The sequence below is a fragment of the Sphaeramia orbicularis genome, chromosome 1 (genome assembly GCF_902148855.1).
Source record: "Sphaeramia orbicularis chromosome 1, fSphaOr1.1, whole genome shotgun sequence".
NCBI lineage: Eukaryota > Metazoa > Chordata > Actinopteri > Kurtiformes > Apogonidae > Sphaeramia > Sphaeramia orbicularis.
In genome coordinates, this window is record NC_043957.1 from 37,482,011 (window position 1) to 37,505,499 (window position 23,489).

A 23,489-nucleotide genomic window follows, 5' to 3' on the forward strand; every position below is an offset into this window, starting at 1 on the left:
GACAGACTGAAGATAGCCGACCGACAGCAGCATCATTGAAGGGACCTTTAGGGTTCAGGCACCTTTCACTTAGCGCCATTTGTTTTACTTGTCATAGGCCAGTGTGTCATGGCGTGGTCTCCTTATAGATTATATCCACAAGTCAGCAGCAGCCATGCACCTCATTCCACAGATTTCCGCAGTAGATATAAACCTTGTGTACATTCAGAAAACAGGAACCAGGTTTTCTCAGTCCCAGCTAAGACATATTACACCGAATCAAAAGACTTGATTCTTTCTTTGCCTCTTCACCTGCGCACAGCTAAAAACACCTCTGCCCTCACTGTGTCCACTTCTTTATTTGCATGAGTCTTTAAAGAATCCCCTTTTGTCCTCGTATTCCTACACACTCTTCTGTTTTGTTTTTTTTTTTTGTTTTTTTTGTTTTTTTGACAGGACCTTCTCTTCCTCCGACAACAGCAACAAAGAGGCATTCTGTGTATTTTATATCTTCCGTTGCCATCCTGCTCTTTTGTAGATTAGTGGGCCGTTTTCATGCATGGTTTCTCTCAGTGTCAACTTGCTACCCACTTGTGAATTCAGCAGGGCTGAGAGAATCAAGTCTTGGACCATCTGAAGCAGCTGTTTCAGTGCAAAAGAAAGAAGAGGAAGAAGAAAGGAGATCTGTTAAAAATAAAGCATTATGAATAAAAATATACTCAAGAAAAGCAGAAGACAAAGGCTTAGACCCTGGGAGCCAGAATGAGCACCCTCACTATTTTTATGTATTGTTTTATGTATTGCAGATTTTTTTTTTTTTTTTTTTTTTTTAAACCTGCAGATTATTTAACACCTGATTTGTTTGTAGAATAAAAATGATGGACATGTGTGGGGATCTTTAATGAGAAAAGGGTTGCTCATCTAATTAACCATATATTGCAAGAGCATTGTGGAAATGCAGTGAATGTTCATCTTGCATTTTGCCCCAAAAAGCCCCTGAGTATAATTTTTTTTTTTTTTTTTTTTTTTTTTTGAGGGGGGGGGGTGTGGATTTGCAGTAAAAGCTTGTCTGATGAAAAAAACATAAGAAAAGTTACAGCTGCAAGACTGACTTCAATTTCTCATCTTTTGTACCTTTTTTATTCCATTTACACATCACTATGCATGAGCTCAAACACACATTTTTCTGCATAATATAACATAACTGATCTTTCTTTGTATTTGTGCCATGTTTTCTTTGGGAGCAGAGATTCCAGTTGCACCTCCAACAACCCCTTCCAGCAGTACAGAGGAGCCATCAGGTGAGTCCAACATATGATATTATTTATGTTTTTGTTTTTAAGCTGCGTTCGTGTCCGGCCTTTAGGGAAAAATGAGGAGAACATTGTATAAGAATATGTTTTCGGTTATAGGATTTTCAATAGTTCCACGCCTCACTCCAAAATGTTTCCTCCAGTGTAAAAACAGAGTGCATAAATTGGATCCCTCTTGCCTTTCCCCTCCTTATTAGGGGTTCATGAATATTAAATCCATTAGCAGAAACCCTGGGATGTGCCTTCTTTAATCTCTCACACTTTCACAATTAATCAGTCTAACTGCAGCACAGTGGGGTGTTGGTCTAGCATACAGCACGGGGGCCTGGCAGTTTGATTTGATGATTTTTTTCATCTGCTTCGTTCTCATATGATGCTGCTTAGTGAGAAATAGACTGTTGACTGACAGAGAAGTTGTACTTCAGTGAAGGATTCAATAATTTACTTTACTTTTCCTGTCATTACAACTTATGTTTGAAATTACACTTATACATTAGGGGCCACACTGTACTTTTACTACAGGATATAACATCATCATGCGCTAGTAACGGATGGTATAAACTAAAAAGAAAAACTGCCGGGATGTGTTCAGTAATGTTATTTTTCCATTCCCCTTCCACTTATTTATTTATTTGAATTAAATTTGTATGGAAAGTTGTCGAAGTTGTTGTGTAACTTATTGAAAATTACATTTAAAGTAAAGTTGGGTCTGATAAACTAATGATGGCGCTCCTTCATTTGTTTTCCCATAAAACCACCATATGGAAATGATCACTGCCTTAAAACTGATAAATGGAATAGAACATTTATTGATGATACTAATTCCACATTCTCCTTAAAGAAGGTCTATTTTCCCAGTCCTATGATATACTCATTTCCTCTCTGTTACCAAACACAGCTAACTGATAAGTAAACTCTGCACACTACATGTTTAAATGACAGAAATGTGAAACATAAAAATGTAAATATCTGAAACCGCTTATTTTTTTTTTCTCTTTCGGCCTCATGCTGGAAAAAGTTAAGTCATCTTTCAGCACTAAGCTTCCAGTGTCTTAAGCATGAATTTGCAGAGGGTGCGAGGTATACGTGCATGTGAGAGTGTGAAGGCTCAGAAAGGCTCCTGCAGCTGTTGTTCGGCCCTCTCAGGTCCCTAACATTCCCCGGACAGCTCCGATTGACAGCACAGTCAAGATACTGCTGGTCCCCAACCCTCCTCCACCTCTTTTCTTTTCTCCTTGAGTTTCTTTTTTCTCTCTTCCTCCTCCTTCGTCTCCCTCTGTTTCACGCTTTGTCTTCATATAACACGGTGGGTGGTGCCGAGCTAGAATATCTGGAGTTTCTCTGGGCCCCCTTGTCAGAAATCTGTCCACTTTTAGGGTGCAGGAAATTTTCTTCACCTCATAGAGGGATTATTCAGGGGGCTAAGAGAGAGAAAGAACTATATTATTCAACTTGTATTTATTCAGGTCTATCAGGATAGTATAGGATTATCGCAATACTCAACAATGAATAGTAGAAAATAATCAGATAATGTGACGCTGTGCTTTTTTAAGTTTGAGTTCTTCCTGTTCACTTTTGCTTTTAGAAACTTTAGCCTGTAAAAAACTTCCTAAAGTCCTATTGATTAAATGTCGTCGGACTAATGTAAGCATAACCTGAAGGAGACTGTATAATGACTCAGACCATGTAGCTACAGATAATCTAATCATGACAGAGTTATGGGAGTTCCTTCTCATATGTATAATGGGCATGAGTCTGTTCAGCCCAGAGAGGTTGAAATCAAGCAGACTGTGAGCTGCAGGACTTTGATGGACGTCCTGCATTGGTCATGTCAGAGTCATGAGTAGTCGGGGGTCCCACTGGACCACACGGGCCTGAGGCCCAGAGGATGCATACATTACCCTCAGAGTCTCCTCAGAAGGTTGCTCCTCTGCTCAGACTGAAATGTCAACAACTATGATTTCACCCAACATGTGAGTGCAAACAGATGTTTTAATATTCCTTTTAAAGTGCTTCACAAAGTAGCACAGAGATAAACAAATTCACAAAAGGAATCCTACAATAAAATTTTGTAACCCACGGAAATTACTGTAGAAGTACAAAAACAAGACAGGAGGAATTCAGGAAAAGTTTTATTAGTTTTTAATCAGAAGTAGAAATATGGGGAGAAGAAGAAAACAAGTACAGAAAATACATGATACATAAAGAAAAAGGAGCAGAGAATGGAGGGAAGATGGAGGGAAGATACTGAAAATGGCTTAAAATTCAGAAATAAATGTTGGAAAAGGAAAATGTGTGTCTGAGGTGAAGAGCTGACGGCTGTGAGGCAGGTGCCTCGTTGCGCCTCCGTTAAACGAGAGGAGGGATGTTTTTTGGGGAGTGAAAGGAGGAGGCTGTGAGGGAAAATGGAGTAGATATTAATTTGTCTCCTGCAGCCGGGCTCTCCCCCTTTCGACCACACGGAGGGCTGGAATGCATGGAGAATACCTCCGATGGTGTGGCCCAGACAAAACACACATTGTGCTGGTAGGTCACGGATAGTGTGAGTTGCCACTCCCACGGGTCGTGACAGAGACGTCTGCAGAGCAACGCAATGTGGAGGAGATTAACTGCTGATGACCTGTGATCGCCGCCAAGGCCTGTCAGGATACACAGGATGTGAAAGTAACTAATGATGATGAGGAGAAGGAGAATTGGAGTGACGATGATGAGGCTCATAAGGGTAATAAGGCTCAGTCTTATATATGTGTGTGTGTCTTGTCTGAAGCTGGAAGCGATCAGAATGTGTGACGAACCCCTCCTGGATTTTTTGGTCATGAGTCTTGCTTTACACACCCTTCTCCACCGTGCCTTGCAGTCATGTCACCGAGGGATCTTATTACTGTCATATAAGTGTTTAAAAGATCGAAAGAAAACAGGGAAAATTATGGTATGACATACTTTTTTCATTGAGCAGAGTTGTAAATAAGAGAGCAAAATCATGCCGTTTCATTTTATCATTCCCTGCTGATGCTTTGGGTGATAACAAACAGAAGTCTCACATGATTCACTGGAAACTAATCACTGACATGAATGGAGGACAACCTAAGACATCAACAACAATTACATGTCACCAAATCTGGAATCAGTGCAAAAACACAAGCATCCAAATCACAGGCTGTTGGAAAACAAATGCTCTTTTGCTCATGGACGATTCAATGAGATAAAAAAAAAAAAAAAAGTAGGAGGCTCCATCTTTTTCTTACCTCCGTTCGCTCTCTGTCTTTGCTGGACAGGATCCAAACTCTCGGCTGTGGTGTAAGCAGAGCAGAGGCAAACAGAGCAGGGCAGCACACTGGGCTCCATAATCTAATTACATGCTTTATTTGCTGCAATTTGTTTCTCAATCAGTCTGGTTTCGAGTAAAAAGCCCTCCTCCTGGGCTGTCATTTACACCTCATTGTCTGATCATTCTGCTTCTTCTGATGCTGCCCTTTCTCTCTGGCCATGTTCACACTGAGTATCTTTGTATCTACATCTTTGTATCCTGTGTGCGTCTAGATTATGTTGCAGTGGGTTTTTGCGTTGTACCTGACTTTATCTTGGTTTTCATCTTCATTAAGAAACTTCTCATAGTTTTTCAACATACAACAGTGGAGCTAGGAATACATGTGGTCACACATTTTCCTGACCCAAGGTTGTAGATAGTTTTGCCCTTGAATTGTTGTCGTTTTTTTTTTTTTTTTTTTAGCTTGAATGTGTTTAGTTGTTAGATTTAATTTTGTTTTCCTTTTTGAAAAATTAACTATTAAAGGTGAAATCACTGCATTACCCCTGGATTTCACCCATCGTAATACACACATAGGACTTAGCATTAGCATTAGCACACATACGGAGCAGTGAGTGTCCATTGAAGGCATTTGAGGACAAACTCCTTCATCAGCATCATGGCCAGAGGACAAACGCTGAGAGTCAAACCCAGAACTTTTTTGCTGTGAGGCAGAAGTGCTAACCGCCATGCCACCACGCTACCATAAGATGATTTTGATAATTTAATTTCTTTTTTTTCTTTTTTTTTTTTACTACAAATTATTCTTTAAATTACACTGGATTACAAAAAAATGTTTTTTGCAAGTTGTCTAGGTTTTTTCAACTGAATTAGGACCATTTTGCACCGCTAAATCCAAAAATGACATCTGTTTTTCTCAATTAGGTCAGTTTTTGCCAATTTGAATTTGAAAAATTTGATCTTCTCACAAAATTGATTACATTTTTGTGACTTTATCTGTGGATTTTTTTATGTAGCTCTCACCCAAAATAGGTTTTAAGAGGAAAAAAAATTATTTTCTAACGGGATGTATTTATTATTTATTATGTATTCACCGTAAATGTAGCAGAATACGTCAGGCTTGTTTTTGCAAGATCTTCTAGTTGAAGCCATTTCATTCACCTGTAATATTAAAAAAATATATATATATTAATCATAAATTGGCAAAAGTAAAATCTTCAGAACTCGTTTATTGCAAGAAATATGAAAGAATTGTGTATCATATGATGTGGAAATGCCCATAAATGTAAGCAAAAATGTTAAAAAGCTAATATGTAGCATAGTTCAGAAAGTTGACCTGATTGAGCAAAATTAATGTGATTTTTGGATTCAGCACACCAAAATTATCCTAAATCAGCTCAAAAAACTTAAACAATAAATTTGTTGTTGACCAGTGTTATTATTATTTAGGGGCTGTTTAGTTTTAGTCTTTTTACATCATTTGTGACACTAGACCAAAAACAGCTCATAAAATGTGGTAACAACCTTAAATTCAACAGTCTACCTTACTGCGTTAAGCTAAGCTATCTTAGCTTTCTTGTGCAATCTATTCAAATGGACTTTTAGATTTGTGGAATTTTACCCATTGAGACCCATATATAAAATATGCATATTTTACCACCTTTCATTCATAGTTCGTCTTTTAAAGTAATCCCAAATGGGCCAGGACTACCATAAACTGATTTTTGTAACCGTAGTACCGCGCATAAATTGGCAACTCAACCATATGTGACGTGCTGCCACCTGCTGGCATAAACCAGGAGCAGCTAAAACAACTGGAAGCTATTTCATATGCACCCAAAACATTAACCCCGTTAGCCCTAACAGCCTGCCCGCGGGCCAAAAAAATTATATTAATATTCATCTACTATAAAAATATAATAAATCAGGACAATGGATGTTTTTTTCAACTTTTGCTCAAAGTTTAGACCCTAAGGTTAATAAAAGTACATCAAAAGTGTATTTTAGTGCAAACTTTAATGTTCAAACATGATTTTTAATCTTTGTGGGATGAAATATACACTATTAAAAATCTCCGACACGAATAATTAATTGATGCATATCATCATCAATCCAGCCGAAATAAAACAGGCGAGGATAAAAAAATTCTAATTTCTCTTTTGGTTTGTTACAGTTTACTCAGACATAGTAACAGACACAATATTTTAGACAACGGGAATAGATTCTGTGAGGTCTCTAAATGTCCATAGACACCAAGAACATCCATATGAACCTTATTATTATAAGTATTATAAGTAATTCTTCATTTACTTTGAGTATGTCTTTTTAGGTGTTTTTCCCCTGAAAATATGGTCAGGGTTAAACAGGTTAAGGTTATATAAGTAATGAAAGGACAAAGATGCAACCTAAAGACATTTTCTCTTTTCTATTTCTTTTAGCTTTGTTTTTATTTCACTTAAATATGTTGTTTGTTTGTTTTTTCTCTCTCTCACCTTATTGGGTTAGTTTTCATCACTAATAAAGCCTGAATGTGACCATACACAGAACAAAATTTCTCTGTTTTTAGAACTGCTCATTTATTTCTGTATCATTCATCTTAATCCCAGAGGTAAATATTTAGAGGAAACAAAGTTGAAATTTCTGGCACATCATCTACTTCCAATGGAGAAGGAAGGTCTAGCTTTAGTAGAGTTGTTCTATCCAAGTACTCTAGAGTTCTGTGTACCAGGCCTACAGTTTTACTTTAGTTATATGGTGCACAGCTCTAATGCATAGCACTGTACAGTACTGTTTCCTTTCTTAGAGCAGCTCTGGTAAGAAGCATCCCAAATGAAAACGATTAGCTTAATAGGGCTGCACAGCACTTTGATAGAAGGGGCAAAGGTCCACCTCTCAGTTACGTACTGCTCAGTGTTCTGAAAGGCAGGAGACAAAGCGCTGTAGTAACTACATCTACTCAGAACACCCAAAGCACATTTTAGCTCAGTGCTACAGGACTGCTCCCACTTCCCCTGCTTGTAGTGCGCACACAAAGGGGACATTTGTCCTCACGGTAGGGGACTGCCTGGCCCTAAATGGGGATCTCGGGGTGCTCTCAGCGGGGCCCAGAGCTGTGTCTCAGGGGTACACTAATGGGGAACGAAAGGCTATCAAAGAGAAGTATCATGATGGCATCAAGGGGGGTTATGAGAAAACAAAGCGTCCTTTCCACAGCTCCCCCTTCGATCATTTACATGGTAATCAGGTGCAGCTCATATAGACTCCTCTGTTTCATTTACTCTGCCATTTTTTCTTACTCTCTCTGTTTACTACCGTCGGCACCAGCCACACTAGCTTTATTTAAAGGCTCCCAGCTTTTGCTTTATCTCTCAAGTGTGGTTATTACATAAAACCCGGCTGCTCCTCTTCTCCTTCACTTCCCCCTGATAAACTTCACTCCTGTCTTCTTTTTTCTTTTGGCCAACTTCTCCACCCCTTCGCTCTCTCTACCAGTATCCATTCTCCCACCTCCTTCCTTTTTTTGGCTGCATTTTTTCTTGTCATGGTGTTCCCCAGGCAACCTCATTCAGAAAGAGGATAAAGGAAAGTAAAGGCATGGAGCAAAGATCTGGTCACAACAATGAAGTTTGTTCATATTCAGGCAGCCTGAAAGCTCCAAAGATCCTTCTTCACTGGCCCCACGTCACTCTCCTCCACAGCCACTCACTGTCCATCCATCTTTTTCTCCCTCCTTCCTCACCCATATTCTTGTACTTTACTCATGACAGCACTGACATGTAAACTGAGTCTTACTCTGGGTTCAATTTCTGCACGAGGGCTGAGGAAAAAGAGGAAAAATGTTTTTGATATGGCCTCACATCCCATTATTCTGGCCTTCACTGTAAGTGGCTGGCTATGTGACAGCGTAGCATGGGGCAATCACTGAAGCTATGTACTCTGTGGATTGTGGTGGAGAAAGTGGGGGGTATACTGCTGCCTCCTTCACCTCCTGGTAATTTATCATAAAACTGAAAGCACACACATATTCTAGCGCATGTATTTGGAAAAGACGCAAAGCTAAGAACTACATGTGAGGGCGTACTTTACAGGGGACTGCAGATGAAAAATAGCTATTAGGCTAACTCTGGTGCATTTATAACAATGTAAATAAAGGTGCACTGTCCCTGTTAAATAAACCAATAAATAAAAATACTTCTCCAAGGGAGGGGATGTGCATCTAATAATATATTTGATCTTGAAAATGCATACTCTACACAACTAGATTTTTTTAACATCAGGATAGACAGTCAAAATGTGTCTGCCCTTCAGTGTAGAAGAATTTACTTTGTGTTGTCGTACACAAAGAACATGTTCAACAATAGAAAAACCAGAGGCATATTGGATAACAAATACAGGAAAAAAAACAAAACAAAACACTTGCATCAGTTTGTACTCAAAATGTGTGTGCGCTTCCCCATGAGAGACAATCTGAGTGACCCCCCTTTGCCTGTGTGAGGTATTTATTTGTTCACAGCTCCAGAGTGGACACCCCACCCCCCAAAAGCGGTCCAGTGCCTTACGCTTCATGGATGGCTAATTTTCCCTTCCTGACCTCCCTTTCTGTGGCACTGACCCCTTCACACTCACCACCTACTACTCCCTCAAATAGCTGCCCAGCCTTCAGTGCTCTTTCTCCGCCGTCCACGCCATAATAATTGCAATAGCTTGACATGGTTCTTAGTAGGGCCTATTTTTTGGGGGGAGAGGTCGGAGGCTGAGGTGACAAGCGAGGTGAGATTTGGAGGATGGTGGTAGCGGTGGTGGTGGTGGTGGGGGGTCCATATGAACTATTCCCACAGTCCGACAGAGAAAGAGTGGGTGGATGGAATGGCTATGGCAATTTGTGTTTCTATAAACCCGCTGCTGGTACCATAAATGTTATTCAGAAACACACACATCGCCCCCTAATTATTTAAACAGTGCACTTTGCAGCACCCCCATGGAAATGCCATCACACAAGACAGATGTTTGTTAACCAGCCAAGACAAAAAACAATGCCAGCTGTGTTCTAATCATTATTTTTTTTAAGCTGCTTTTATGTCTTTCTATTTTCCAACTAAAACTGCCTCACAATAACCAAGTGTCAGACATGATGCATGAAAAGATCTCTGCTAAAGCGGTACATATAAAATGCAAAGATAATAATTAGAACTCGTCTAAAAAATGTGGCGAAAAGGGGTAATGCACTCCATCAAGTAGATATTAACTCCCTTCTACAAATTGTCTTGTTTTAGATTATACTTTTTTTTTTTTTTTTTTTAAATGTTCAAATCAGACTGACTCAAACTGTATTTTCTCATGTTATCTTTTTCTTGCAGACTGTGACTCTTACTGCAAGGCGTCCAAAGGCAAACTGAAGATCAACATGAAGAAGTATTGCAAGAAAGATTACGGTGAGTCAACAGTTTATTTCAACATATATATGAGTGAGCAATTTTTTTTTATTTTTTTTTTATAGACATATCTCATTCAATGGCTTTAAAACATGGTATTTTATTGAAAATCACAATAAATTAAAATATTACTTATTGTTTTCACTGATAATTTCACCTTAAAAGTGTGGTGGATTTGCAAAATGCCATATTACAAATTACCTTGAATAAATATACCGGTCTAATTTTTTAATTAATTTATTTATTTTTATTGTCTGCCTCAGAAATAAGCAGATATATTTTATATTCTTTAACAAGATGAATTAGAAAACAAATAATAAAAGTGTTGGTTCACTGATGTTTTCAATAGACATGATAAAATTATGACACATATATGTTGATTTAGGTACATTTATGCAATAGATTTATAAATCTTACATTATAAAGAACCTGTAAAGTGAATGTATTATAATGTGTAGACAGTGTTTTGAAGTAGCTCTGAGACAAACATTCCTTTAGAGTAAAATTCATTCTCTCATTAATTCTCACAATTTCACATTTTGACCTAAGACTGCCTGGGAAACAACAGTCAACCAACATTTTTTGACACAATAGTAGTGGTTTCTTTTACCAAGTTTGAGTCACTAAAGTAAAATTCAGTTGCTACTTTTATTCTGGAGGCATTTTACTTTACTTTAGACCAATGATATCAGAGAACATTGTGGGTTATAATCCCATAATCCCTCTGATCAAACTGGAAATATTCATTCCTCTAAATGAAGGGTCTCTCACCTGAGCGCTCGACAAATAAGAGGCTATGTATGAAAATAAAACCCTCCACAACCTGCAAAAATAATCTTTTTTGCATTCGACTCTATACCCAGCATGCATCCTGTCTTTATATCCCCAGTCTTGTGCGTTGCTGGGGAGCTCCTCTAGTTTGCAGGGGAGGCATTTTATTGATGGCTTACTCCTGCTCTGTGAGGATGGAAACAAAGAATCAAACAGAAGAGAAAAGATCTTCCAGGAGAGAAGCAGACAAACAGAAAGAGAGAAAGGGAGCCGGAGAGAAAAGGCAGGATGAAGAATTAGGATGAGATGTGTGTGTCTCTGAGTGGGCATTTAAGACCTGAGCGGATAAAGCCAAGGCGGTGTGATGGACAGTGGGTGCTCACTAAGAGATCCTCATTAAGGCAGCCCGCTACCCCCACAACCGATGCCTTTCTCGCTGCATTCCTGTGACCGTCCGTCCGCCACGCCATTCAAAGGTGTGGATAAGACATATGACCTCTCCCCTCTTCCCCTCCCTCTATCCCCTCCCCTGATTGAAGTCAGGCTGCTGAACCGGTCAACCAAGCAGCAGCATCCTGCAGCATAGCTCCGCAGCTTGACAGACAGGCCGGAGCTTTGTTCTGCTGGGATTTGAAGGAGTTAGAGGTTCAGCTTATACACACCTTCTCTTCCACCAATGCCTACCATGGAGCTGATGTCCTGAGAAGAGCCTAGTCTGAAATACGCAGCAGAACGTGTAAGATGAGTGACTCTGATTTTTGGGGGACTGTTTGTGAATATAGAAAATTATACCCAAAAATACAGATCAAATGTGTTGAAAATATGGATATTAAAACCAGTGTATTTCAGAGATAACAGTAGGAAGCATCCAGTGGAGTATGGAGAAGCAAACAGAGACATTTCCTGCTGTTATGCTGGAGAAACCATCATTCAACACATCCCTAAGTACCATCATCTATGTATATCTACCAAAACGACAAAACTAAGCCGCAAAAGCCTCCTGACAGTGTGTGTGCGTGTGTAAATTGTAAGAAATCTGCTGGTCCTGATGGCTGAGATAACATCAGCCAAGCAAAACACAGGGAGAAGTGGGTCTTCTGCAGCCAGATGTTTGTGTATAGATGCAGGTTATTTATATGCACAGACAAAGTTTAATATAAGCATGGACAGAAAGGTGTCTTGTGATGTCAGTTCAGTGGAAATGAATTGTCTTTTTTTTTTTTTTTGGAGTGTTTTGTTTAAAAGTAGTGTACAATCAGGCCTAGTTCTGTGATTTTAAAGGAATGATATTATCCTTTTTTTCAAATACAATTATGTATTTTAAAACATTTACATAAACTATAAATGCTATGCTTGGGTCTGAATTCTTCATTAATTCAACTCCACAGGTCCATCTTCAACTCTATTTCTGAGTAATGACACCAGAAAGGTTGTTTTGAGCGCTGGCCCTTTAAATACTCGAGCCACTTCACGCCCCGCCCCCTCCAGGTTGTTGACCGTGCTGCTCTGTCCCATTCAAACACTTGTGTTCATTAATACAACCAACAACTGAATATTTTAGGTAACTGGCTCAAAGTTTGGACATATTTTCAGTTTTTACTACAACCGCTGCTGCTGAAAAACAATTATGGTGTACTCAGAGAAATGTTCGTCAGAAGTCTTGATCTTATACGTGCAAATGTCATGACATAACTAATTATAAAATGTAACAAATTAAGCAGGAATTGATACAGGTTGTAGAAATCCACTCAGTTTTGTCAAAATGAAAATAAAGACAGCTTTGCAGCACCTGGAGGGTTCAAATTCAAACTTTTTGAACTGTCAGGATCCCCAAATACACAAATAAATGAACCAAAGACTAATAAAAGTGGGTTTAGCAAAATGTGACCCCTTTAACACAGCTTAGCCAATGATACAGGGGTACTCAACTTATGGTATGCAGACCACATCAGGTCTGGCCTGTCAACCAGGTCTGTTTCAACAAACTGAATGTTTACCTATGCCAGGAGATATTGTGATCACTTTGCTTTGTGTGTTTGTTTGTTTGCATGTTTGTTTGTTTGTTTGTTAGCAACTTTACGAGAAAACTATTCCAACCATCTTCCCCAAATTGTACCCACAGATAGGCCTAGGCCCTGGGACCAACCCATTAAATTTTGGGCCAAGTAGGCCAAAGTTCAAAGTCACAGCAAGGTCACAAAATCTCAAATTTTCCTATCTCTCATCACTGAGCAATTTTAGAAAATTCATAAAAATTCAAAACGACTCCGATTAACCTCCAATATGAGACATCCGTAGCTTATAACAATATCTTGTATCTGGCACAAAATTGTTCACATCCACTGTGGAATGTGGACTCTGTGGACATTTCAATTTAACATTAAAAATCCCACGTACGACACATTTTTCATTATAACTCAACAAATATTGATTGGAATTTAATATAATTTGACATACACATGACTGGTACCAAGCTTTAACGTTTTCTGCTGTATGGAACAACCTTGAAAATGTTTAATTTAAAAAGAAATAGTCGATCCACACATGCACACCGTTCGGGGTGCTTGGCAGAGGTTTGCGTTCTCTGAACACTTGTTGTTTGTTGAAACACTTAAATGTGAAAGAAGCATTTATAGGTAAGACACAGCTGTTAAACACAGTGAAATATCATGTTTATCTGCCATACATCCTTGTACTAAGTTAATTTACTTAATATGAAAACACATAATTTCCAAAAATGATCAGTCATGGGACAGTTTACTGATGTATATGTTTTCACTGTAGTTGATAAATATTATTGTTAGCTGATTACCTGTCATTGTGCATAAATGGGCCTAGAGTAAAGCAATGCAACTGAAATACTGCAGTCACATGTACAGTACAGTGCAGTACGTACAAAAACAGATAGCATTTACTTACATATTACTGAACCATAATGAATTAGAATTAAGAATACATTGTGAAAGCTATTACTTTGTTTTCCTCTTAAACATTTCTTAACTGCCATAAATTCCATCTGCACCTCTTTAAACCTCTGAAGCAGGGGTGTCAGACTCATTTTAGTTCAGGGGCCACATTCACCCCAATTAGATCTCAAGTGGGCCAGACTACTAACATAATCACAGTGACAAAAGTAAAATTAAATTATGTCAATGTTTACATCTATAAAATTTCCTTAAAAATCTGAATAACATGGACAACTTGAAATGTCTTAAGAAAAACAGGTGCAATTTTAACTATATTCTGCCTCAGTTTATCATTTACACATGTGCATTACAACTTACTTTACAATTACAAAAACACAAACTATTTACTAACAGGTAAAATATTGGTAAAATTGCATTTAAATCTCTTAAGACATTTCAGATTGTTCATATTTATTCAGGTTATTCACATTTTTTGATAAAGGAAAGTTTGTCGATGTAAACATTTTCATGTAATTTTACTTTTTTTTTTTTTTTATACACTAAAACAACAAGAAAATTTGTGGTTGTCATTATTTATAGGTTACTGCGATCATATTTTACTGGACTGACCCACTTGAGATTATATTTGTCTGTATGTGGAACCTGAATTAAAAGGATTTTGACACCATTGATTGTTAATATCTTCAGGTTAATTTTTACATTTCACAAATTCATCCCAAGGGCCGGACTGGACCCTTTGGCGGGCCGGATTTGGCCCCCGGGCCGCATGTTTGACACCTGTGCTCTGAAGTGTCACATTATCCTCTGGACACTGGGTAATCAACTTTGTCTTCACTTGGTTTTCACCAGGGGGCCTTTGTGCTCACAACTACATGAGTACCGTGAAAAAAAAAAAAGGATCAAAATAATAGCCAAAGATTCATAACAGACCAGGACAAGACCCCAGTACTGTATTTACTTCATACAGCAGAGCAGAGCTAATCGAGAAGTCAAACAGCATGTAAATCTACAGGATAACACAAGAGAGACCGATTTAAAAAGATCAGCGGGAGACCTGGACTCCACACTGTGTCGGGAAACGATGCTACAAGCCTCTGCGGTCGATATACAAACCCACATTAAGAAACACAGGAGGAAGCGGAGTGCAGGGAGGGGGTGAAAATGTCTGATCTCAGCAAAATCCCATTGAGAAGCCCTCCAGGCCAATCTATGGTGCACAGTGATCGCTGTCCGACCGCAAACATAAAATAGTTCCCAGTGAAAGGAGACAGGTACAAGGTGGAGCCCAGAACATCACAGCTGTTCAGTGAAATAAAGTTTAAGCCGATTTTATGGGCATTGGCAGGAAGATATCTACAAATATAAGCAGAAAATTGGATTGGTTGATAATATTAAAGCATATGAAGGAAAGCAGAACCTTCACTTTTCATTATAATCGTCATGTCAGGAGTACATAGATGGTACATATATATACTGTTGCCCATAAAGATGGTATATTTTTGTTTTCAGACACATTTGTCTTTTTATTCCTATTAATACACATCTGTAATCACATTCAACCAGGTACAATGATTACATACTGAATCCCAGTTACACTTTATCCACCACGAACAAGTCACATTGTCACAATCATTTCATGAGAAGTGGGAAAAATATTTTATTCCAACGTTATGGGCAACAGTGTATAGGCTTCAAGATGCTAAATGTATTACTAAAAAGCAACATGAAACTGAGTGGATTTCAAGTCTTTATAAATAATAAATTACAAAAACAAGTGGTACCAAGCACAACAAGCCCCACCCCTCACACATATTGTAGCTTATTTTGGCATTGATCCAGCTGATGTCATCATGTCTATGCGTGTGCTGATGTCATCATATCAATTGCCTCTATATATGTACCAAGTTTGAAGTAAATTGAAACAAAACTGATGTTTTTATAAACATTTGAAATTTTGCTCAATATAAGTAAAAGGGGAGAAAAAAAAAAGATTTAAAAAATTCATAAAATATTTGAACGTTGATCTACTTTTCCGAAAATGTAACCACATCTATTCTGGGTCACTGGCAATCTATAAACCCAATTTGGTATGAATTCAACTAATAGTTTTGCTGCTACAGATATTTGAAATTTCGCCTATTATAAGTAAAAGGGGAAAAAAAAAAAAGATTTTAGAAATTCATAAACTCAACCAATAGTTTTGCTGTTAGAGTGTTAACAAACAAACACAGAAACAAACAAACCAAACCAAAAACAATATCCCTTGCCTCTCCTTCGGGGGATGGGGTAATACACTTCAATAAGCTTGATTAGACATTCCACACAAATGCATACACAGTAGTATACTCAGTGCTAATGAAAACGCAACACTTGAAGATTCTTATATTTTTTTAAATTGATGAGGATTTTTATCCCATAAGCTCTTTGGAATTAATCACAGGCCATTTCTATACAGTAAAAATAAAAAATCACATCCAAATTTGTTGACAAAAAATAAGGATAAAGAAAGAAACTCAAGGACCCCCAAAACCAAAAGTCACAAAGCGGCCCCGGAGGTGCTGCAGCTCAATGTAGCAATCCTGCTGTGGTGTGGTCACATGTGCTCGTCCAGGGCGAGGTCTGTCTGCAGTTGAGCCAGTTTCTTCATGCCTCTGTTGCATCCTGACTATGGTGGACACATTGCATCTAAAACGGCGCGCCACCTGCCGAGCAGAGACTCCGGCCTCCAGGAGCCCCATAGCATGGCATCTTTAGTCACGTGTCAGTCTACAGGGTGGGGAAGCAAAATTTACAATGAACATTTAGTTGTTTTTTTTCTCAGCAGGCACTACGTCAATTGTTTTGAAACCAAACATATATTGATGTCATAATCATACCTAACACTATTATCCATACCTTTTCAGAAACTTTTGCCCATATGAGTAATCAGGAAAGCAAACGTCAAAGAGTGTGTGATTTGCTGAATGCACTCGTCACACCAAAGGAGATTTCAAAAATAGTTGGAGTGTCCATAAAGACTGTTTATAATGGAAAGAAGAGAATGACTATGAGCAAAACTATTACGAGAAAGTCTGGAAGATACTATTAAAGAAGAATGGGAGAAGTTGTCACCCATTTGAGGAACACTTGCACAAGTTTCAGGAAGCGTGTGAAGGCAGTTATTGAGAAAGAAGGAGGACACATAGAATAAAAACATTTTCTATTATGTCAATTTTCTTGTGGCAAATAAATTCTCATGACTTTCAGTAAAGTAATTGGTCATACACTGTCTTTCAATCCCTGCCTCAAAATATTGTAAATTTTGCTTCCCCACCCTGTAGGCATCGCTGAGTTATTGCAAATGATTTTGGTGCTTTTCAGCTTGCCTTTATATACAGAACATGACCACTCCTTAACTGACCACAATTCCATAAGTTGAGCAGTTTATTTTTGAGCAATGAGGAAAAACAAGTCTTATAAATGCAGACAAGTTCATTCAAACGTGACAATAGCTCAACCCGTCTCAGGTTGTTAAGAAATTGTCTGGGATTACCTTATACAGGTGAAACTGAAACATATTGATGCAGCTCAAGAACAATAAAACACATTCAAGTGTTGCGTTTTCATTGGCACTGAGTATAGAATGATGCTGAGTAATATAGGGATGGGATAGTCAAATCAGAAAATATCCGTCTTCATTTTTCGTACCAGTCTACTCCTGTATAAAACCTGGGTAAGCAGGACTCTCATGATGTTCAACTCCATTAACGTGTCCCTGAAGGTGAAACCAGTGACCCCGTCCTATAGGTATATGAGCATTATAATGGAACAGAGATATAGTCAATATAATACATACTGATACATGCTGAGTTAGGGTCCTGGAGGGGCGACCCCATCTTTCCTCCTCTTCTCCACTCTTTCCTTCTCTCGCTCCTCCTCCTCTGATGACCGTCCCACTTCATTCATCATGTGATATCTCTCAGCTCAAGTCTCTAATAGTCCTCTCCTGCCTCCTAATCACATTACAAATCACACTGCTCTGACAGTAGTAATGGACAGAGTGCTGCTGTATGTCATAGATGGACCAGAGGATAGTCTTTTCTAGAAAGGATAAAAACAGAGTTTAAAACTACTAGGGTCCATTCACAGGCTTAAGGTATCATTTTTGTCTGGTTGAGTTTATGAGGCAAAAGATTTAGTGATATTATTATTCATCTAATTTCTATTTCCAGATACAACTAAGTATATCTGCTAATTGTTGGTGTTATTAGTAGGTTTATAAAACAATAAAAGTGACCACCACCAATAACAACAACAAAAACCATCTGGTCAAAGTCCGCTTTGTTGAGCCTGTTTACATCCAACCAATACTCCGATCATTATCCAATTTCTGGAGTTGTCAGATTATTTAAGTGATCATGTAAACAGGATAATCTGATCTGTTTTATCAGATAACACCAGTAATCTGATAATGAGAAATCAGATTAACACACCTGGATTTCTCCCCAATACTCTGATATCTTCCGGCATATACACTAGTTAATCTGATCTATTTCATTCTTTTACGTGTGTGCATGTATAAACACAATTAAAATCATCGACAATGGAAGTGACGTATAAAACAAAAGTGAAAAATAATAACTGGAAGTTTAAGTGACCTGATGGGCAGAAATTCAATACCGTGTATGTTGTAATATTTCTCTGCAGTTTTCCTGAAATTTAAGAAGAAACAAACAAAAGTGGTGTATTTGGTTTAGATACCCTGTATACCAGGGGTGTCAAACTCATTTTCTTTCAGGGGCCACATTCAGCTCAATTGGATCTCAAGTAGGCTGAACCAGTAAAATGATATCTGTGAAAAAAGTAAAATTATATTATGATCAGGTTTACATCTACAATGTTTATTTAAAAATCTGAATAACATGCACAACTTGAATTGTCTTAATTCAAGTGCAATTTTAACAATATTATTATGCCTCGATTTATCAGTTTATCATTACAGTCACACAAAACATGTAGTAACAGGCAGAATATTGATAAAATTGCATTTACTTTTCTTAACACATTTCCGTTTGTTCATATTTTTTCAGGTTATTCACATTTTTTGTAAAAGTATAGTTTGGTAATGTAAACATTTTCATGTAATTTTACTTTTTTTACACCAAAAAAATAAAGAGCAAATGTGGGGTTATCATTATTTATACGTTATAATGATAATATTTTACTGGTTCTGACCCACTTGAAATCTAATTGGACTGTATGTGTCTGTATGTGGAACCTGAATTAAAATGATTTTGACACCATTGATTGTTAATATCTTCAGTGTAACTTTTGCATTTCACAAATTCATCCCACAGGCCGGATTGGACCCTTTGGCGGGCCGGATTTGGCCCCCGGGCCGCATGTTTGACACCTGTGCTGTATGCTCTTATATACTACATGTATACTACTATTTCTGTTATCACCTTATTATAACTTTTATCCTGTGATTTTATGTATATATTGGTGCTTCTATGAAACTGGGTTCATTTTGGCACCAGCTTTTTATACCCAATAATAAAAGAGAAATTTAGACATATTTCCCCCCAGGATGTACCTAATGATGGCCTCCGGTAAATGCAAAAAAAAATTATACTCTTGCTCTAAGCCATCCCAAAATTAATGAATTTTTAATAAAATATCGGGGCCAAAAATAGGACCAAAATTGGGACAGTACAAGCTACCTAGGTGTCAGTGGATTTGATCTGGAAAACCTGGTTTGAAATGGTCTTATATACCGCTATAAATAAAGACACTGTGTTAAATTTGTTGATCCTAGTGGTTTTTCTAATCCAGACATGTAGGTTTTTCATGAATCTGCAGTCTTATTCCAGGTGTAAAGCCGTCGTGTCCACTCGCATTACACACGGAACCTGCCCATTTAAACACAAATAAATCGTGAGTGATTTTACAACAGCGGTCATTTTTACGAAACACTCTGCCTTAGATATTTACTTCGATTCCCTAAATGAACCTGTGAGAGAATAAAAAGATATTTTAAAAAACAGTAGCGCGTAATTTTCATGTCCGCATATTTTTGTATAAAAAAAAAAAAATATATATATATATATATAAAAATATAAGAATGTGCTTTATCGAAAAATAGTTTCTCTTTTATCTCAGTAAATATTTATATTTAAAACAGACCCAAAGTGCTTCCTAACTTGCTTCATAACATTAGTCTGCATCTGGTTTGAATTTTTAGCCCCATGTCCTGTTTTTAGGGACCAGTTTCATAGAAGCACCCATATATACACACACAACTTAGCTAGCTAATTATGATTATTATTATTACTACTTTGCTACAGTTGTTTCTACATGTACTTTACAATGTACAATTGCCTGGGTTTTTTTTAATACTGTTTTTCTTTTTTAAAGTTAGAGTTTGCTCTTTTCTTGTGTTTATATCTGGTGTTGTGCTGTTATTGGAACCTTAAAGTCCTGACAGCTCTGCCCAAAGGATCAATAATATTCTATCTAATCTAATCTAATCTAATCTATACCTGAGAGACCCCCAGTAGCAGTCTATTATCTTTATATTGTTTGGCCATTGGGTTGTTTGTTGAAAGTGAATGAGGATGTGTCTTCTCATGTCTTCCGATCTTGTCCTCTGCAGCTGTCCAAGTACATATTCTGAAGGCAGACAAAGCCGGCGAGTGGTGGAAGTTCACCGTTAACATCATCTCAGTCTACAAACAAGGAGAGAGCCGGATCCGCCGCGGGGACCAGTTCCTGTGGGTCCGTGCCAAGGACGTGGCCTGCAAATGTCCAAAGATCAAGCCTGGGAAGAAGTACCTACTTCTGGGGAACGACGAGGACTCCCCCGGCCAGAGTGGCGTGGTGGCGGACAAAGGCAGCCTGGTCATCCAGTGGAGGGACACGTGGGCGCGCAGGCTCAGGAAGTTCCAGCAGCGCGAGAAGAAAGGCAAGTGTAAGAAGCCATAAGCAGAAAAACGGAGAGGATGGCAGAGAGGGGAGAGAAGAAAAGCTGAGCGGGTGAAAAAAAAAAAAAAAAAAAAAAAAAAAAAGTGAGAGAGACAGAGGACTACAGACAGAGAAAAGACTGTTTATGTCGCTGCTTTTTTGTGTAGAAGCATGAAGAGAATTATTTAGGATGATTTTTTTTTTTTTTTTTTCCTAGTGAACTTTTGTTGAAGGAGCTCACCCTGCAGATTTGGTTTTATGGTTTATTTTACTTCGAGGTTTGCCTCTCTTGTGGATTTGCCGAATTTGCACCTATTACCAGTATATAAAGTTATTTGTGTTTGTTTTCTTTATCCCAGTATGAATCCATTATATTTTATGTTTTTATTTTATGGACATTTTCTCCTGGTGCAAAAATGACACAGAAAAAAAAACAACCACTTAATTACCACTGCAATTTTGCCTCTGTATGGTTTTTCTTATTGTATCCTTCGCTAAAAATGATTTGTCAAAAGCCTTCACTGTTCTAAATATTGATGTGTTCAGAATAGTGAAAATATAGGACCGATTTAGAGAACAGTGCCATAAAATATTCTTTCTAACTGTTTATAAATGCATATTACTTTTAGCTGCCAATCTGTTGCTCTTTCCACTTTGCACAGATTCAGGTATGTAAGAGGAAAAAAAAAAAAAAAAAAAAACTGAAAAAACCCAACGTATTCTTCAGAATATTTAGTGGTAAAGATTTCACAGATTTTAAAGACACAGAACTGACCTTTAGATTTTTTGACCCAAAATATTTCATGTATTTTTACTCATACATGTGGCTTTTCAATCCTCACTGGTCATGTTTTGGTTTTTCACTATTTGCACAAATTAAACCGTAACTTTTTTTTTTTTTTGCATGGGACTGCGATGTTTACTCAGTACAGCTGCTGATGGTACTAATTTTAGAATAATTACACCAGGAGGAAGTAACACATTTAAAAATAATGATGGCTTTTCATTTCAAGAGTTAAACAAATGATTAAAAAAAAAGAAAAAAAGACAAAAGGCCAGTCACAATGATTATTAATAACGGAACAAAAAAAAAAATGTGAAGAAATAGTAACCAATTTTAGGTTTTTCCAAATAAAAATAATGAATATTGGTTATTAAGTGGCTACTAAATGTCCAACCTTTTAATTTAGTTTTAATCAACTTTCTTTCTTTGTTAACATTTTAGTGAGCAGTCATAAATATTATCATGATGACGATAGTCCAGAATGGTATAAAAGCTGTAAAAGTTAGGTCACTGCACAAAAAAAGGGTGTTTAAGTTCTGCACAATTTCCCAGAGTTGCATGTAAATTAATATTCAATTTCTTTAAACCAGCTCAAGAAAAAATCACTTGACTATTGTGTAAAATTTCCAAACACTATATCTGTAAAAGTGAATTTTTAGGCCAATAAAGATGAGCATGGTTCTTTTTTTTTTTTTTTTTTACCTTATCTGGTGCAGAAACATAAAACGGTACCTTCAAAAAGTGCTTAACACCTCTCTATGACCCTGTCTTTATATAGAAAGAGACTAGAAATATTTAGCAGAGCCCTTAAACCTGCAGGAGGGGTCTGTGTTCAAATCCCTGCTATGAGATTGTAGATAAACACCTTTCCAGTCCTCACCCTCTTTTAAGAAGACAATGCATGACTGTAGGTTCACTACAGGATGCTGTGTGACCAGTCAGAAGCTGCAGTCTCCCCATTGACCTGTCACTTTCATTCTCTTCACTTCGACACCTGCAAAAGGAGGAAACGGAGGAATTGCAAAGGAGATGTAGTTCAGTCACTTGACGCTGCTTGATTCAAACCACATTGCTCATTTATTTGTATGCAGTTCAGCTTGGATTTCTCCATTTCTCTGAGGAATGCACGGTAATAACACAGCTCAGGTTTGTTAAAGTGTATCTAATGTATCATAAACTGGGATTCCTTTCAGTCCATCCCAAAACACTATCAGCAACACTTTGATGTTGCTAGTATTTGTTGTGTACAAACCACGTTTAGCACCTTTTAAACTGTTAAATGGCACAAATCAAAACCATAAAAAGGGTCCACTTTAGAAACACATGGTATTAATTCAGTGAATTTTCTACTCACCCTTGTTATAAGATGGTAATAACAAAAAAAAAAAAAGTAATATGTCCTAGATTTTTCTGAATGGACTGAAAAGCCTTCAAGATGCTGAAAAGAGGCCTCTTAAACCCTCGAAATCACAATCACCTGGGTTCAATCGAAATGACAAAGAACGTATGAGCTTGTTGCTGAAGTATTTCGCAGTATTTACATTAAGAGTTTTTTGGAGGGTGCTGGTTTTTCACTGTACAATCAATCAAATGATTGTGATTTTAACGTGATGCTATAAGACAGTATGTGCTGGTCTCCAGCAAACGTCATGACCACATGTTCTCACACACTAAGTCATGTTCCTGCCTTTTATTGTTAAACACAGCCATCCAGGTCAGTGTTTTTGTGTTTGGCACAGTTAATCCATAATCACACCTCTCTAGTGTCTGTAGCCTCATGCTGTAAATTTTAGATCTGTCTCCTGAGCAATGGTTTGACAAGCTTCCTGATGAAATTCTATACACACACCTGTCAAAGCATTGCTTTGTGTTCATACTATGAATTGTAAATGTTGTTTAGTTGTCACCATTGCAAAGACTTTTTGCAATGCTGTTTTACAATGCGTACTAATATATTATGGTTATTATATATGAATATATTTAATGACACAAGACATTGTGAATTTTATTGTCTTTTTCAACTTTTTTTTTTTTTTACATGTTTGTGGTTGTTTAGGTCTTTGCCATTAAAGA

General features: G+C 37.6%; 1 protein-coding gene across 1 annotated transcript in view; it reads left to right on the top strand.

Moving 5' to 3' along the window:
- ntn1a (netrin 1a) overlaps positions 1-23,029 on the top strand; it is a 74,392-nt gene extending 51,363 nt beyond the window's left edge. Inside the window, exons 5-7 of the mRNA XM_030137149.1 lie at positions 1,227-1,280; positions 9,918-9,992; positions 20,325-23,029. Of these exons, the coding sequence (XP_029993009.1) occupies positions 1,227-1,280; positions 9,918-9,992; positions 20,325-20,653 (458 nt within the window). The 3' untranslated portion in view covers positions 20,654-23,029. The remainder of the gene's footprint in view (positions 1-1,226; positions 1,281-9,917; positions 9,993-20,324) is intronic.
- Positions 23,030-23,489: the final 460 nt, after the last annotated feature.